The sequence below is a fragment of the Phascolarctos cinereus genome, unplaced genomic scaffold (genome assembly GCF_003287225.1).
Source record: "Phascolarctos cinereus isolate Bilbo 61053 unplaced genomic scaffold, phaCin_HiC Scaffold_5;HRSCAF=322, whole genome shotgun sequence".
Classification (NCBI taxonomy): domain Eukaryota; kingdom Metazoa; phylum Chordata; class Mammalia; order Diprotodontia; family Phascolarctidae; genus Phascolarctos; species Phascolarctos cinereus.
The window spans coordinates 34,676,193-34,694,506 of NW_027555958.1; the positions used below are offsets into that span (position 1 = coordinate 34,676,193).

At 46.2% G+C, this 18,314-nt stretch overlaps 1 protein-coding gene across 1 annotated transcript; it reads left to right on the forward strand.

Moving 5' to 3' along the window:
• Nucleotides 1–9,287: 9,287 nt before the first annotated feature.
• Nucleotides 9,288–18,301, forward strand: SLC46A1 (solute carrier family 46 member 1). The gene is made up of 5 exons (XM_020963364.2): nt 9,288–9,792; nt 12,996–13,848; nt 14,375–14,458; nt 15,908–16,064; nt 17,187–18,301. Exons 1-5 carry the CDS (start codon nt 9,550–9,552, stop codon nt 17,236–17,238), a joined length of 1,389 nt encoding a protein of 462 aa, XP_020819023.1. The 5' UTR covers nt 9,288–9,549; the 3' UTR covers nt 17,239–18,301.
• Nucleotides 18,302–18,314: the final 13 nt, after the last annotated feature.

Consider the following 18,314-nt stretch of genomic DNA (forward strand, 5'->3'; position numbering starts at 1 on the left):
TGAATGACTCAATTTTTCTCAGCAACACAGTGATCCAAGAGAAGCATAAAGGACTCACAAAAGAAAATGCTCTCCACATCCAGAAAAAGAACTGATGGACTCTGAATGCAGACTGAAGCATATTTTTTTCACTTACTTTATTTTTTCTTAGATTTTTTCCCTTTTAATCTGTTTCTTCTTCCACAACTGTGATGAATATGGAAATATGTTTTACATGATGGCATATGTATAAACTATATCAACCTGCCTACCATTTTCAGAAGAGAAGAGGAGAGGGAGGAAGAGAGAAAAATTTGGAACTCATAATCTTGTAAAAATGAATGCTAAAATTTTTCTTGATATATAACTGGGAAAGAATAAAACACTATTTAAAAAAAGAAATAAAAAATTGTTTAGCTTGAGGGGGGGAATAAAGTGAAAGCATAGCTTAGATTCTTGGCTCAGTAACAATGCAGATGAAATTCAGTTTTACACTGATAGTTACAATCCAAAGTGCTTTTATGATGCCCTAAAGGCAACAACCTATGGTGTATCTCAACTATTCAGTGCTGATGGAGCCACATTGATTAGGGATAAGGACGTGATCCTGGAGAGATGGGCTGACTTCTTCCATAATGTTCTCAATCAATGCTGAAGCCACTGATGGTATACCTCAGGTGGAAGTCAATGCCTTTCTAGCTGAACTTCCGATTGAGGAAGAGGTTTTGCATGCCATTAGGCTCCTCTCCTGTATCAGAGGGCCTGGTGCTGATTCTATTCCAGCTGAGATTTATAAGGCAGGGAGTCCACTGCTCCTGCAAAAGCTGCCTAAAATTTTCTGGGTTATATGGAAAGAGAAGGTTATCCCCCTAAAAGTTCAAGGAAGCCTCCACTGTCCATCTCTATAAAGGTAAAGGAAATAGATTGTCCTGTGACAATCACAGAGGGGTCTCTCTCTTAGGCATTGCTGGCAAGATTGTTGCCAGAGTCTTTCTTAATAGGCTGATCTTTCACCTGGGAGATGGTCATCTATCTGAGAGTCAGTGTGGCTTCAGAAAGGGCTGAGGAATGATTGATATGTTTGCTACCCAACAACTCCAGGAGAAATGCCAGGAGCAGAACAGAGGTCTGTATACAACATCTGTAGATCTGACCAAGGTGTGAGGGCTTATGGAAAATGATGTCAAAATGTGGGTGCCCTGAGAAGTTCATCAGCATTGTACGTCAATGTCATGACGGCATGCTTGCCTGGGTTCTGGATAATGGATAATGCTCTCGTGCTTTCCCAGTCATCAATGGAGTGAAGCCAGACTGTGCTTGCTCCCATGCTTTTTAGCATGATGTTTTCAATGATGTTGCCAGACATCTTCAATGGGGATGAACATGGCATCAAGGTCAGCTACCGCACTGCTGGCAAATTATTTAACTTGAAAAGGCTATAAGCCAAGACTAAAGTGGAGAATGGTGCATGGTTTTTTGTTCACAGATGATTGTGCTCTCAGTGCAGCCTCTGAGTCTGACATGCAACAAAGTATGGATCCATTCTCTGCTGCTTGTGCTAATTTTGGCCTAACAATTAGCACCAAGAAAGCACAGGTGCTCCACTAGCCAGCACTGAACCATCTATATGTGGAACCATCGGTTACAACAAATGGAGAAATATTGAATGCTATGGATAAGTTCACTTATCTTGGCAGTATGCTTTCCAGCTATGTACACATAGATGATCAGGCTAATGCATGCATCGTCAGAGTTAGCTCAGTGTTTGGAAGGCTCCGAAGGACAATGTGGGAGAGAAGAGGTATTAGACTGACTACCAAACAGAAGGTCTACAGAGCCATTGTGCTGACCTCATTGTTGTATGCCTGTGAAACCTGGACATGTCAGCACCATATCAGGAAACTGAATCGTTTCTATCTGAATTGTCTGAGGAAGATTCTGAAGATCACCTGGCAAGATAAGGTATTGGACACTGAGATTCTTTCTCAAGTTAAACTGTCAGACATTCAAACTCTATTGTAGGGAGCACAACTCCGATGGGCTGGCCATGTTGTTCAAATGCCAAATGTATGTTTGTCTAAAAGACCGTTTTATGGAGAATTCACACAAGGCAAACGCTCACATGGAGGTCAGAAGAAGTGATACAAGGACACTGTTAGGGTCTCTCTGAAGAACTGATCTTGTGACACGGGAGATACTGGCAAAGGACTGCACAAAATGGCATGTGCCCTCATGAAAGAAGGTACTATGCTTTATGACAAAGCAGAATTGCAGTAGCTCAAAAGATATGTGAGACATGCAAATTTAGAGACCTCTCCACTCCAAATATTCACATGGATTATTTGTGCCTGACATGTGATAGAGCCTTCTGAGCTTGTATTGGTCTGATCAGCCACAGTCAGACACACTGTACCTTGACTCCAACACAGTGATGTCATTTTGGTCCTCTTCAAGAATGAAGGACAACAACCCACCAACCAACTATCTAATCGTGAAATCTTCCAATTTTTAAGTAGATTCCTCCTCCTTCTCCTCAGATGGTGGTTTAGAGATCGATAGCAGGTACTATTACCAACTTTATCAAGAATTTTTGAATGATTAACTGGGTTTTGTAGTTGGCCGGGTAATTTTTCCAGCTTTATCCTGCTAAATATTAACTTACATTTTTCCAACTCTTATCAGTTCTTTTTATAGAAGGACCAGATGTGTCATTCATTACATTAATTAACCCGAGAATTTTAAAACAAGTTTTTTATAATTTTCTCCAACTGTACAAATGTACTTTAAGTACGAGCAGATATTTTAATTTTTACTTGGAAATAAACATTTTCATTCTACCATCTCTAGCATGTGCAAACATATTATGACAATTCATATATCCTGGTCCTTTGAGTTATTCTTAAATTCCAGTCCTTCTCAACACAACTTACAATGTTTTATACTCAGAATTTACTCCTAAGATCAAAAGACCTGTTTTAATACCCATTAACTTACAATGCTTATTAAACATGCCAGATTCCAGTTTTTCAAGTGGTTGTAACATAAAATTATATTTATCAAACCATTAATATTAAAGCAATCATTAAATGTGCAACATATTCAGTAATAAGCAATGAAATACTAGTTATATGCAATTAATGTATCAACTAAAACAGGCAAATGTCATTAATCACTAAGGCCACTGTCAGGCATTTTGTTTCCATGAATTACAGTGGGTTTATAATGAGAAAGAAAATAGCTTTGGGAAATTAAAAAAAAAATTAAAACCTCAGATACAAAATCCCACATGTAACAGGTGTTAGAGCAATAATCCCAGGGAACTAATAATCCCAGACCTTGGCTCATCACTCCTCTCCAACTGTTGTTACTGGCTCATTTCTACATTAAATCTCTCTTCAGGTCCTTAGGCCATCAAGAGAATGTTCTGATATTTCCTCATCAATTAATAGAAATACAAAGTATTTCTCATTAATCAAGTACCTCTGTTTATTAAATGAAGTACCAGTTTATTAAATAAAATAGTGAAGCCTCTTTTTTCCCCACAGGCTTTCATTCATTTCTCTCTCAACATCAAATTCCCTAGTGTCATAGGCTTGCCTAAACATCAATGTCACTGGCTATACAAATGATTAACAGCAAAGCAGTCAAAGCAAGTACCTGCTTAAATATTTTGACAATATATCAGCCATGAGAAGGATTACAAAAACTACAAGCTGGACTTCTCAGGAAGGCAGAAGAAATACCGCAATAATTCTTTGAATGGTATCTCTCCATAATACATATTCTTCAAAGTGTAAGAGCTAAATTCAGTTCTCTCAGGAAATACTTCATTCACTTTCTTCAATAATATTGGAAACTTATTCAGTGTCTCAGGCAGGGGTGGGGAACCTCACACACTGTCTCTCAAAGATTCTATTCCTTCTTAACAACAGAGTTGACACTATCCATAGTGTCTGTAGGACCACAGGCCACTCTTTCCAGTACGAATGGTTCCTTCTCCCATGTATCCTGACCCCACTGACCACATCTAGACTCTTTCTTTGCCATGGTCACTCAGCATCCTTTGAAATTCACTCTCTTTAATGTCAACTGGTCCAGATCCGTGTTGTAGTCATCTATCGGTCTCCAGAACACTGGAGAACACCTCCTCCTTTCTCAAAGAGTTCTGTACCTGGCTCACAATCTTCCCCTTCAACCTTATCCCAGCCCCTTATAGTAGGAAATTTCAGTCTATGCTTGTGACTGCCAGAATACAGGTAGGTTTGAAAGTTGTGGTGAGGATGAAGAATAAGGGTAGGTCAGGAATGAAGGAAAATAGAAGGACAGGAAATTGTGATCAGAGAAGGAAATGTCAAAATCATGAAAGTAATAGAGGTGATAGTGAGAATGAGTTCTGTTGATCTGCACTACAGTCATGTGTCACCAACAGTCTGCTGGATATCTCTGCCCAGATGTCTTGCATGCATCTGAAACTCAACACATCAAAAACAGAGTTCATTATCTTCCCCCCAAAATATACCCTTCCTTCAGTCAATCAGAGTCAGTCAGTCACCTAGCACTTACTATGCAGCAGGCACTTTGCTAATTGCTGAGGATAGAGCCCCTGTTTGTCCCCTCCAGTCCTCCCTATTTCTGTAGATGTCAGCACCCTTCCTAGGTCTCCAGTTGACGGGCTCTGGGCCCAAGCCGAGACCTTTGCCCCTTACACCAAAAAGAATTTGGGTCCCATTTGTTTACTGGCTCTAGAACACCCCACTTTGGACTCTCCTTGAACACTCCCACTTGATCAAGGAAGTCTCTATCACCTGAGGCTATAATCCTATCAACTGGCCTTTCATTATCACCTACACTCAAGCTCCCAGTTCTCTGTCATCCTGAACCTAGCCCAACCTTCCATTGTCTATTACCTCCCGGTGGCCCCCAGCTACTTCCCACCCTAGATACTCCCTAGACTCCTCCTCCAGCCATCTTGGCCTACTGGCTACTCCCATCAAGATCCTCCCCAGACCCTTTCTCCTAGACCCCTCCTCCAGTCACCCCAAACTACTTGGCCACTCCTAGATTCCTCCCACAGTCTTTATGCACGTAAGGCCCATCTTGTCTCCATTGAGATGCTCAGATTCTTAAAATCTAGCCAATGGCCGATACTTACTCTAGCCTGCTTGTCAATACCAGCACAAATGTTTAGATTCCTTAAGAGTCTGGCCAATATGGCAGATCTCTAATAAACCTCATCTTTGGCTGAAAGAAGGCTTGGGTTGAATTAATTTGGGCAGGATCTGTATCTCTTGCTCTCAATATTTTGGAGTCCCAGCACCCCTGAATTTGGAGTCATCCTTGACTCCTCATTCTCTTTCACTCCAGACAGACCCTGTATGCAATTGGTTGCCAAGTCTTATTCATTCTACCCACACAACATCTTTTCCATTTCTCCCCTTCTCTCCAATTATACAGGCATGACGCTAGAAGCCCATCACCTCTTCGCTGTACTACTTCAGTAGACTCCTCATTAAGCTCCTTGCTTTCAGTTTCTCTCTTCTCAGCCATCCTCCACAAAGCTGCCTAAATAATCTTGCTAAGACGCAAGTCACTCTCCTGCTTTGAAATCTTAGGTGGCTCCCTTACATCTCTAGGATAGGATAGGCCCATCTTGGCTTGGCTTTTAAAGCCCTCCACAACCCGGCTCAACCAGAACCTACCTTTCCTGTCTTTCATATATACTCTCTGTGAATTTTGCACTGTCACTGAATGAGAATGGCTGTTCCCCATTTTGACTGGACTAGATTCCAACTGCCAATTAGAAATTGCCTTCTCATTGTTCCATGAATATCTCAAACTGGAACCATCCTGAACCGAACTCATCATCTGCCCTCCTAAACCTACTCTTTCTCCTAACTTCCTTATTCTGTCAAAGGCACCACCATTATCCCAGTCACCTGCATTTGCAGCCTAGGAGCCAGTCAGCTGTGAAGTTTTGAGGCCTCCATTTCTACAGTGTTTCTCTTTTCTTTACCCTCTCACCACTCATACAATGACCTTGACTCAGGCCTTTGTCACCTCTTGTCTGGACTCATTTGCTTTCTTGCAATCTAAGCCATCCTCTGCCCAGCTACAGAACCAATATTCCTAACACAAGTCACTGTCCTGATTAAGGTGGTTCCGGATCACCTCCATGATGAGTGAAATCAACATACCAAAACCAGCCCACCAAAACCAACCTACGAAAAAGCATTTAGTAAGCAATGTGCTGAAGAAACAAAGAAAGGCAATTGCCCTCAGGGAGCTCACATTCTAAGGGAGGAGGCGACATGCAAACAATTATTTACTTACATGATACATACAGAATAAAGGAGAAATGACCACCCAGGGAAGGCACTAGCACTGAGGGGATTTAGGAAAGGTCCAGGCGAGGGGGAGGGGCAGCCAGTGAAAAGGCAGAGTCAGGAGATAGAAAATCATGTGAGAAGAAGAGCAAGTGGACAAGTATCGTTGGATAGTAGAATCGGTGGTGGGAAGGAAAATGTAAGAAGTGAGAGAAGGTAGGAAAAGGGTGTGTTGTAAAGAGCTTTAAAAGCCGAACAGAGGATCTTATATGTGATGTAGTGGAGGTGTTTGGGAGTCCCTGGAATTGATGGGGCAGCTAGGTGGCTCAATGGATAGAGCACTGGCCTTAGAGTCAGGAAGACTCATCTTCCTCAATTCAAATATGACCTCAGACACTTAGTTGTGTGACCCTGGGGAAGTCACTTAACCCTGTTTGCCTCAGTTTCCCCATCTGTCAAATAAGCTGGAGAAAGAAATGGCAAACCCTTCCAGTAGCTTTGCCGAGAAAACCCCAAACAGGGTCATGAAGAATTGGACGTGATTCAAGTGACTAAACAACAACGATAGGAATTGATCGAGTCGGGGATGGGCCACGTGGTCAGACCCAGCAGCATCAGGAGGATCAGTCTGGCAACCAAATGGAGGATGGACTGGAGTGGGGAGAGCACCCCCAACAGGCCACGGCAACAGTCCACATGTGAGGAGGGGAAGGCCTGCACCAGGCTGGAGGCTGTGGCAAAGGAGAGAAAAGGACCTAGAGCTTAATGTGGTGCCTGCTACACAGTGGGTACTTAATAAATGTTTATTGTCGATACATAGGAGAGGTGTTAATGGAGGTGAAAAAGACAGGAACTGACAACAGGTAGTGAAGAATCAAGCATGACATCTAGGTTTGGAGCCTATGTGACTCCGAGTATAGTGGCACCTTGATAGTACCAGAGAAGTTAGAAAGGAGGGAGGGATTAGGGAGAAAGAAAATGAATTCAGTTTTGGACACATGGCGCTGAAGATGTTTATAAGACATCCAGCTCAAAATGTGTCCGCAAAGAGGCTGCTCTAATCTCTCTTCTTGGGGGGCCAAGCTGGGTCGTTATAATTTCACTGCATTCATTTTTTCCTCATTGTCATTCTTTCCATTTACGTTATTGCAATCATCATGTCTATTGTTTTCTTGGTTCTGCTGACTTCACTTTGCATCAGTTCATGCAAATTTTCCCATGTTTCTCTGTATCATTCCTATTCATCATTTCTTATGGTGCAATAGTCTTTTACAATCATGCATTAACAGGCCTGCCTAGTGATTTCTTGAAGAGTAATGTTTGTTGAACTGCATTGAAAGGATGCATCTAGGGTGGTCTAGATATTCACTAGCAAAGCCAGGCCCAGAACTCCTTCTCTTTCCTCCTACTCCAGAGCTCCTTGCATGATGGATGCCAGGCTGCCTCAATGAACTACCTACCTCATAGTGCTGTTGGGAGGAGGGTGCTTTGTAAGCCTTGAGTAGGTTATATAAATATAATTATAATGATAAGACTAGATGATGACGGAAGCTCAAGTTCTCCTATGGTCATGTTATCATTCTACCTTGTTTACTGATGTCCTCTAAGGTCATACGACCATAGAACGCTAATCTGTTAAAGGCACTTAGGTCATCCAATCCGGCCTCCTCATTTTAGGGTAGAAGGAACGATGGCTTAGATACGAAAAGCAAGTTGTTCAGGGTCACACAGTATTATCAGTGGCAGAGCCAGGAAGACCCCAGGTCTCCTGACTGTCACTTAAGTACCCTTTGTAATACTTCAATGCTGTCTCTTTGAGAAAGCTCTTCTCAAATACATAAAATCTCCTTTGGTCCTCACAACAACCCTGCTATAATTATCCCCATTTTAGAGAGGAGGAAACTAAGGCAGAGGGAGGCTGACATGCCTGGAGTGACATAGTTATCTGGAGGGAGATTTGAACTATGGGTAGCTAGGGGTGCAATGTATAGAGGTCATCTCCCTGAGTGCAAATTTGGCCTCAGAAATTTACTAGCTGTGTGGCCCTGGGCAAGTCACTTCACCCTGTTTGCCTCAGTTTCCTCATTTATCAGATGAGCTGGAGGAGGAAATGGCAAATCGCTCCAGTACCTTTGCCAAGAAAACCCTAATGGGGTCAAAGAGAGTTGGACATGACTGAATCATAACAACAGCCTCCTGACTTAGGGTCTAAGTGGGCTGACAGACCTTACCCAGAATTCCCCGTTCCTGTAGCTTTGACATTTCTGTGTGTCCCAACTGCCTCATTGGTTATAAGATCACAGTTCTAGAGCCATAAGAGACCTCAGAAGTTATCTAGTCCAACTCCTTCCTTTTACAGATGAGGAAACTGAGGCCCAGAGAGGTTAACAGACTTGCCCCGGGTCATACAGATAATGTGCATCAAGGGCAATATTTGAACCCCAAACTCTTATTCTCCAATCAGCTTCTTTTTTTCTTTTTCACTGCAGAGGCCTTCTTCTCTGTCTCTAATTAATGTATCTTTAAGCTCAAAATCCTAGGGGGGAAGTTGGAAGTGGTAGGGTTAGGGAAAGCCCCCTTTCCCCCCAAAAAAAATGAGAAAAGAATATAAGATGGGCTAGAAGGAATCACTGGCAGCTTTGAAAGCTGCTTGTTGAATTTATGATATACTTTTTAAAAAGCAATCTGCCATTTCATGTATATCTCTCAACTTCTGTTGTACAAATGCTAATTTTATTTGAGGTTTTTAAGTTCAGAATTTAACAAAAAAAAAAAATGAAAAAATGACCTGGGGGAATCATAGATCCAGAGCTGGAAGGTATTCCTTCCTTTTGCAGAGAAGGACACTGAGTCCCGGAGAGGGGCAGTGACCTTAAGGTTACAACAGGCACTAAGAAGCAGAATCAGAATTCACATCTGGGTCCTGGGCCTTCTAGGACCCTTTCCATTATTCTGCACTGTGGGCATGCAGACCGCTTAACTTGCCTGGGCCTCGGCTTCTCATGGGGCGAATAAAACTTTTTTTTTTTAATCTCCTTCCTGCAAAGAGCCATCGGCGCAAAGGAGGCAGGGGTCTGGAGGGCCCCGCCCCCGAAGACATGCGCACAACAGCGCGGGCCCGGGGCTTTAAGTGTACCGGAGGGGACGGAGCGCAGCTGGACGCGCGGCTCACTCTGGTCCCGGGCAGCTGAGCGCGCGCACCCAGGTCTCCACGGTCCGGGAGCAGGAGCGCGGGCTCGTGAGCACCATGGACGCGCCGAGCCCCGGGAAGCGCGCGGCCGACGCTCCCAAAGATCCCGCGGGGAGCGGGGTCCGACCCTGGCGAGGCTGGGGCCCCGTGGAGCTGGTCCTCTTCTTAGCGAACTTCTCGCTGGCCTTGCAGCGGCCGCTCACCACCCAGTACCTGTGGCACCGCCTGGGCGCCGAGGTGGGCTACAACGGCACCAGTCGGGCGGGCGGCTGCAACGACACCGCAGACCCCAAGCAGCAGGTACGGGCCGGACGCCGCTGGCTTGGAAGTGGGGAGCCGGGAGGGTTGGGGGCGGGGCCTGGGCGGAGGGGGCGGACCCAGGCTTGGAGAGCTGCCGAGAGGGCGGGGCCTTGAGCAGGGAAAGTGACAGAGGGGCGGGGCCTGAGCAGAGCGAGTGATCAGTGCAGAGGGGGCGAGGATTGAGCCAAAAAGGAAGGGGCCTGATCAGGAGTCAGTCAGTCAGCTAATAAGCATTCATTAAGGGCTTGCTGTGTGTCAGCTAAGCGCTGGGGATGAAAACAAGGCAAAAGAAGACAACGTACAAATTACTGTGAACAAACAAGCCGTGGAAGGGATAAATAGGAAATAACAGAGGAAAGGCAGGCAGTAGAATTAACAAGGGTTGGGAAAACTTACTGTAGAAGATGGGACTAGCTGGGACTTGAAGGAAGCCAGGAGGCCGGGATGAGGAGGGAAAACTCTCCAGGTATGGGAAACAGCCAGAGAAAATGCCCAAAGCCAAGAGATGGAGTCTTTTGTGTTAGCAACGGCATGGGGGCCAGTGTCACTGGATGGAAGAGTAGGGGATGGGTTGTAAGAGGAACCAATCCCACCTTCATCTTCCTAGTCTTCTTACACCAAGGTAGGAGGGTGTTTGATCTGAGGAGAGGGTCTAGGAGTGAATCGTGAGAGAGTGGTCTAAAGGAGGCAGGGCCTGGAGAAAGCATTGAAGAGGTGGAGCTTAAGAGAGCAGCAGGCTGGTCTTAGGAGGGACACAGCTCGGGCTGGGAGACTGAGCCTGCCAGAGGAGTCTTGAACTAGGTTTTGCATGGTGTAATTAGGAACTTAGTCTGAGGGGAGAGAATGACTTAGTGGGTAGGGTTATGGGGAAGGGTCAGGGGTCTGAAGAACCACTGAGTATCCTGTTGCTGGATGGAACTGACAAAGGAAGGGCACCTAGGATCAGATTCAGAACTGGAAGATGCCTTAAGGTCATCTAGCCTAACTGTCTGATTTTACAGTTAAAGAAACTGAGGCCCATGGAGCAGCTAGATGGCCCTGGAGTCAGGAGGACCTGAGTTCAAATCTGGCCTCAGACACTGGCTGTGTGACCCTGGGCAAGGCACTTAACCCCAATTGCCTAAAAAAAAAAGAAAAAAGAAAAAGAAAAGAAACAAAGAAACTGAGGCCCAGAGAGAGAGAGAGAGAGAGGTCAGGTCAGCCAATCTTTGAACCCCTATCCTCTGATGCCAAATCCTGAGTGCTTTCTGTTGTAGTAAGTGGCTGTATTTGGAGTCAGGAGACCTGGATTCTAATCCTGCCTAACACTCATTAGTTATTTGACCATGGGCAAGTGACTTCATCTGTCTGAACCTGTTTCCTCTTCATTATTTGTAAAATGAGGCTGATAGTACCAAGAGGTACCATTGGCCTAGTAGAAAAAAGGCCTGCTTTGAATCCCTGTCTGGGTGGCTCTGGACAAGTTTCTCCTCTGGATTGCAGTTTCATAGCCACAGAATTTGAGAGTTGGAAGGGACCCACCTCAGCAGACATCTATTCCAACCTCTATATAGAAAGGAATCTCCACTATGATTGATATATGTGTGTGTGTGTATCTATCTATCTATCTATCTATCTATCTATCTATCTATCTATCTATATCTATATCTATCTATATCTATATATATATACATATATATGTATATATACATATATATGTATATACATACACATACATATATACATATATATCCCTAAGAAATGGCGCTCTGACCTCTGCTATAATTAATAATAATAGTAATGATAATGAGCATTTATATATCACTTTGATTCTCCAATAAGTCTGGGAAGTAGGTACTATCATCATTTTACATATCAACATTTTTACAGTTGAGGAAACTGTGGTTAAGTGACTTGCCCAGGGTCAAACACCTAGTAAAAGTCCGACTTAGGTCTTCCTGAATTCAGCTGCACTGCTCTATCCGCTGAGCCACCTACCTGGCCTCCTGTGCACCTTCTTCCCATCATCACCTGGTTCTGCCCTCTGAGGACAAAGAGATCAAGCCTGGTCCTTCTTTCACATAATAGTCCTTTGAATACTTGAAGACATCTCTCCTTTCCCCTGAATTTTCTCCTCTGCAGACACACCTCCCTGTTCTTTTAACCATTCTCCATGCCAAATGGTCTCCAGACCCCTCACCATGCTGATCACCCTTCTTTGGCTGGTTGGGATCATTCTGAAGCTGTGGCCCACGGAACTGAGCCCCTTATTCCACATCTGGCCTGTGGGCCAAAGCAGGCTTCAGAGGGACTGCCGCCTCTTATTCATGGAAGCTCTGCCAGTGAGAGGGCTCAGGGATGGAGTCAGAGGCCTTGGGTTTGAATCCTGCCTCTCACAGTTCCTACCTGGGTGACCTAGACCTTGGGACTTTACCTTATCTGTAAAATGACCAGACTAGACTTAATGACCTCGAGGGTGCTTTTCAGTTCTTAGGTCAGGAAACTTAGCATCTTAATGTGACCCAAGACCAAATTCCTTTTTTTGCTGCCACATCACACAGTCTACTTATATTTAGATTAAGGTCCACTATAACCCCTAGATTTTTTTTTCAGACAAACTACTGTTTATCTGTACTTTTGTGGGGTGTGGTCAGGAGTTGGCCTTGGACTGAGGGAACTGATAGAGGAAAATGGTCCTTAGAATAACTCCTAAGGGTCCTGGCCTTGGGGGATGGATGGGTGGATGATGCCCACAGAGGGTCAGCCTTGGGACTTGTACTAAGAGAGAATTATTGAGGCATATGTCCCGGGTAGGACCTAGGAAGAAAGAGGGCTAAGAGACAGAACTATGGTAGGAGAAACGTTGGAGTTGAGGTTTGAAGGGGGTCTGACATATAAATTAGGGAGATGGAGAATAACCCCAAGGAATGTAGTGAAGGATTTGGAAGGGAGAATTCCTTGCCCATCCTCTGCTCTCGAGATCTCCTTGATCTCAGGTAAGTCACTTTTCCTAGTTGGGCCTCACTTTCTTCCTCTGTAGAATGGGGGGAGTGGGCTCAGTAATGGATGAAGCCTCTTGCCGCCTTCTAGCTGTGCCCTGGGGAGGGACTCCTCATCTGGGGGACTTCCACCTCCTGAGGTCTGCAGCCTCGGCCTCCAGTGTATGTGTGTTTGGGGGTGGGAAGGACATGGTTACTGGACTGAGGAGGCCTGTGCCTGTGCAGGAAGTGGAGACCATGACCTCCCACTGGAATCTCTACATTGATCTGAGCAGCCTCTTCGTGGGACTTTTCTCGGCCACCCTCCTGGGCCCATGGAGTGACCGTGTTGGGCGGCGCCCGCTGTTGGTGCTGTCCTCCTTCGGCCTCATCCTTCAGGTCATCGTGTACATCCTCGTTGTGATCCTGGAGCTCCATGTCGGCTTCCTCTTGCTGGGCCGCCTGCTTTGCGCCTTCCTGGGGGATTACAATGCCCTGCTGGGCACCGGCTTTGCCTCTGTGGCCGACATCAGCACCCCGCGCACCCGGACCTTACGCATGGCTATCTTGGAGGCCTGCCTGGGGATATCTGGAATGTTGGCCAGCATCGCGGGGGGCCACTGGATCAAGGCTCAGGGCTACACCAATCCTTTCTGGCTGGCTCTGGCCATGCTGATTGCCGCCATGCTCTACTCGGCGTTTGTGTTCCGAGAGTCGGTGCCCAATCCACACGAGGCTTCTCTCTTCACTCTTCAGCATTACCGCTTGATATTCCAACTCTTTGCAGCCCCTTCGCCGGGGAAGTCCAGGAAGCATTTGGCTCTCTACCTGCTAGCCCTCTTCCTGGTGCTCACCATTCACTATGGAACTTGGGACATCGTGGTGGTGTATGAGCTAAGCTGGCCCCTGTGCTGGGGCTCTGATCTGATCGGCTATGGCTCAGCGGCCCAGCATCTTTCCTACCTCGTGGGCCTGGTGCAGCTGTGGGCTTGCCAGCTGTGCCTAAAGGACAGCTGGGTGGCAGAGATCAGCCTCGCCTTCAACATTGTTGGAATGGTGGTGTTTTCTCTGTCCAGAACCACAGCTCTGATGTTTACAGGTGAGCCCACGTGGACGCCACATTGGCCCGGGGCAGGCTGGGGGGCTCACTATCACGTCCCCGGGGTAGCCCATCAGGGCCCAGTGGTTCCTCTCAGAATCCTGCCCCCCACCAAGAGAACTCGTGCAGTTTTACTGAGCAGCATATGGGTCCTGTAGTGGAGACAAGAAAGCTCCTAGGAATGAGGAGGAGGACGGGGATGTTTAAGTTAGAGACTAGATCCAACATTTCATTGCCCTAGGCAATATCTTGAGTGAGGAAACTCTTTCTGCCAACATCTTATTGGCAGCTTAGAGTCTTCAGGAGTTGTCCAGAGTACAGAGAGGTACACAAACTGATCAGGGTCACACAGCCGGAGTGAGTCAGAGACAGGACCTGAACCCAGGTCTTCGGGCTTCCAGGCTGGTTCACCTCCCTCTCTTCTGCCTTATCTCTCACCTCAGTCCTCATGTTGGATGTCTGGGAGCCAGGCTTCCGTTCCCTGATGCACCTGCGGCTGACGTGTTTGGTTTTCATCTCCCCACAGGCTATGGGATCCTCTCTCTCTCCTTGGTGGTTACGCCAGTGATCCGAGCCAAGCTGTCCAAGCTGGTGAACAAGACAGAGCAGGGTAAGGAATCGGGGCTCTTTCTGGTCCATGTAGGCCCCTGTGTCCTGCGAGCTGGGCAGGGGGCCTGTCTGTCCCCTCTCACAGCAATAGGAAATAGCAGCCTAGAGTTGTGTTGATCAACCCCATTTGGGGTTTTCTTGGCAAAGATACTGGAGTGTGTTTTGTGTCTCCTTCCAAGTCTTTTTTTGTGTAGTTGTAGTGTGTGTGTGTGTGTGTGTGTGTGTGTGTGTGTGTGTGTGTGTGAAAGTGTGTGTGCACGCATGCGTGTGTGTGTGTGTGTGTGTGAGGAAGAGTGTGTGCATGAGAAAGTGTGTGTGAGAAAGAGTGTGTGTGCATGCACATGTGTGTGAAAGGGTTTGTGTTTGCTTGTATGCATGTGTGTGTGTGTGTGTGTGTGCATGTGTGCATGCTCATGCATATGGTTTAAGGTCCACTCATCTCTCTTTCTGTCACTTAGTCCTGGGTATCCCTAAAGTCTTCACTTAAGCTTTAATAGCTCCAAACTGAGCTAAGCCTTTTGGGACACCCTGGGTAGAACTTTCCATATGTCCTTGTCTTCATATTTATCATTAAAAAAAATTAATATGTGTATCTATCTATCTGTCTGTCTATATACACATATACATATATACACATGCATACACACACACACATACACAAAATATATATATACCTACACATCTGCAAATTGCTTACTGTCTCAGGGAGGGGTAGGGGAGGGAGATAATTTGAAACTCGAAATTTTTAAAAACAAATGTTAAAAATTGTTTTTGCGTGTAATTGGGTAAAAATAAATATTCAAAAATATATCTCATTCCGTGAATGTATCAGGGTTGATACTCATCCATTCCCTTGTCGTTGGATAGACAGGTTATTTCTAACTTATTGTTGTCACAACTGAACTGAACTGCTAGTGTCTGTCTGCTCGTGGGCAGGCAGTGCAGAGATGCTTTGTCCTGGTGTGTGGCCCGCAAGTGACTGACCCAGAGCCATCTCCAAGAGAGGATCCTGGTCTGAAGAAGTGCTTTTAGCGGCACTTCCTAGGCTGCCCGTTCAATGCTGGGGGAGCAGAGAGGATTGGTCTCCTTCCAGGCCTTTCTGTTGGTTCCCAGGGGCAGATGGTGGGGAGTGACATTCACCATGGGCGGTCATTGTCCTCAGATCATGGAAAGAGAGAGAGTAGATTCGTTTGGGGTTGCTTTAAAGGCAGACTTGGGCCAGTGGTTGGACATTCGAAAGGGGCAGATTTTAGCTCAACTAAGAAAGGACTTGGGAGCAGAGCTGACCAGTAACAGAATGGGCTGTTCCCAGTGGGAATGCGCTCCCTTTTGCTGAAAGCATTCAGCTAGAAGCTAGAGGAACGCTATAGAAAGAATTCCCTCCTTCAGCATTCGCCTCCAGTATTTTCAGATGCTGTAATTCTCTGATTCTCCTTCCTCCTCACCCCAGGAGCTCTTTTCTCATCCATCGCCTGTGTGAGTGGGATCTCCATGCTCTCAGCATCGGGAATCTTCAACTCCCTCTATCCAGCCACCCTGAACTTCATGAAGGGCTTCCCCTTTCTCCTGGGAGCGTTTGTTCTTCTCATCCCGGCCATTCTGATTGGGTAAAGCCGTTTTCCCGGTAGTATACCCATTGTATGGATTTGACTGGTGTGAAGAGAGGTGTATCTTAGGTCTTTTCTTACATTGCCTTCAGCTGGAGCAGGAAATCTGCTTGGCCCTGACTCACCAAACCAGTGTCTCAGTGACCTCCCTGAGGTCCCAGAGCACTGGACTTTGAGTCAGGAAGACCTGAGTTCAAATCCCACCTCATATACTTAATAATTATATGACTCTGGGCAAGTCACTTTCCCTCTCTGGGCTTCAGATCACTTCCTTATCTGTAAAAGGAGCTGCCTTGGTGACCTCTCAGGCCCCTTCCCACTCTGAATGATTCCCTACTATTTGGGCACCTTTGTTCTCCAGAGGTCATCCTGTGCCTCTTCCCTGGCCGGCGAAGGTCGGGCACCTCTGGCTGCTACTTGTTTACTCTGGGGGCAGTGCCCACTGCCAGGCCAGGAGTGGAGGCCAATGACTCTCTGTTTGCATGAGTTTCTGGTTTGTTTGGTTTTTTTGGTGAGGCAGTTGGGGTTAAGTGACTTGCCCAGGGTCACACAGCTAGTAAGTGTTCCTTGCACAAGTTTCTGAGCCTGTTCTGATGCCTTATGGTGGTGTTGAGATGGCCCTGGGTTCTTGAAAGCCTTGCCTGGATAGTCCAAGGTCACATGTCTTCCTGAGCTGGAAAGGCTTTGCAGTGTAGACTTAGCCATGAGCTTTGTGTCTGTTGCCTGAGTTTCCAGAGGAGCCAAGCTTGTTCCTCTCACAAGGGGTTGTGATCAGCTTCAGTGAAGGGACTTCCCAGACCAGTGAAATAATGGGAAGAAATCGGTACTTCCTGTTTCGGTTACTTCTTTTCCTCCCTCCCTCCCCCTGCTTCACAGTTAGAGAGATGGAGAGACCGGGCAGGTGGAATGTCAGGGGTTCGGAGCCCTGAAACGCTTTACTTTTGCCAGCCTTCTTATTTTGAGCAGACTGGCTGTGTTGACTCCCTTCTCTGCCTGGGCGCTGTTCCCCTTGTCCACAGGGGTGGGCCCTAGACAGGGCAGCCCCAGGGTTGTGTAACTTCTCCCAGAGGGTGGTTTGGGTTGCCCAGATCAGGCCTGAACCACTTCCTTCTGTTTTCACAGGGTGCTGGAAATCTTTGACCCTCGACCTGAATACCAGCAAACACTTCACTGAAGCCCCCTAACCCACCCTGTGAGACCCAGCAGGAGAAGAGGTGGAGTAGATTCTGATTGCTGCTTCAGCAAATGAGAACAGAGGGCAAGACGGTGCTTGGCAGCTGGACAGCTGTGGACTTCTACCCCAGAGGGCTTTACCCAAGGCCTTTCTGTCCTCAGAAGAGACAGTGTCAGACTAATTGGTTAGGCGGATCCAGACTGGCCTTGGGCAAAATGGTGTGGGGGGACAAACCTCCTCCTTTTTTTTTTCTTTAAGCAAAACTGGAAATATTAAGAAATAACATTTCTCTGACCTAAAAATCCTCTGCAAACTTGTCTCTTTAGGGGAATGAATAGAACAAAAGCCTTTCTGAGGGAAATGGACCCAGATGCAGGACCGTTGTTGTTGTGTCGGACTCTCTGTGACCCCATTTGGGGTTTTCTTGGCAAAGATACTGGAGGGGTTTGCCATTTCCTTCTCCAGCTCATTTTGCAGATGAGGAAACTGAGGCAAACAGGGTGAAGTGACCAGGGTCATACAAATAGTAAGTGTCTGAGGCTGGATGTGAACTCAGGTCTTCCTGACTCCAGGCTCAGTGCTGTATATGCTGCTGGTGCCCAGCTGCCCCGCAACTATAATCAAACAACTCTTATCTGCAATCATTGCCTTCCCTGTCCCTGAAGGCATAAGACTCACCATAGGGAAATGCCTTCAGCTCCTCTGAAAGAAGAGAGACTTTTCTCCTCACATTCTGGTAAGATTCTCCCTGTGGATCGCTGAGAGGAGACCCATGGATTCCTCAAAGGGAGTAGGCCAAGGAGGAGGCAACACTGGGATTTTGACTTGCTTATCTAACTATTCTGGAATTTTTACCCAAACTCTGGTTTTGCATGTTGTGATTTTCTACTTCAAGATTCCTTTCAATGTTACCTGAAATCATTTTGGGGCGGAGTTGTGTCAGAGCGCGCAGGATACTGTGCTGGTTTGGACAGCTGTGTCCCCAAGCTAGAAGTGCTTGGATATGAGATTTACATTAGATTAAATAAAATTTTTCCAGCAGAGTTGGTACACAAGAACATAATTGTAGTATTAAT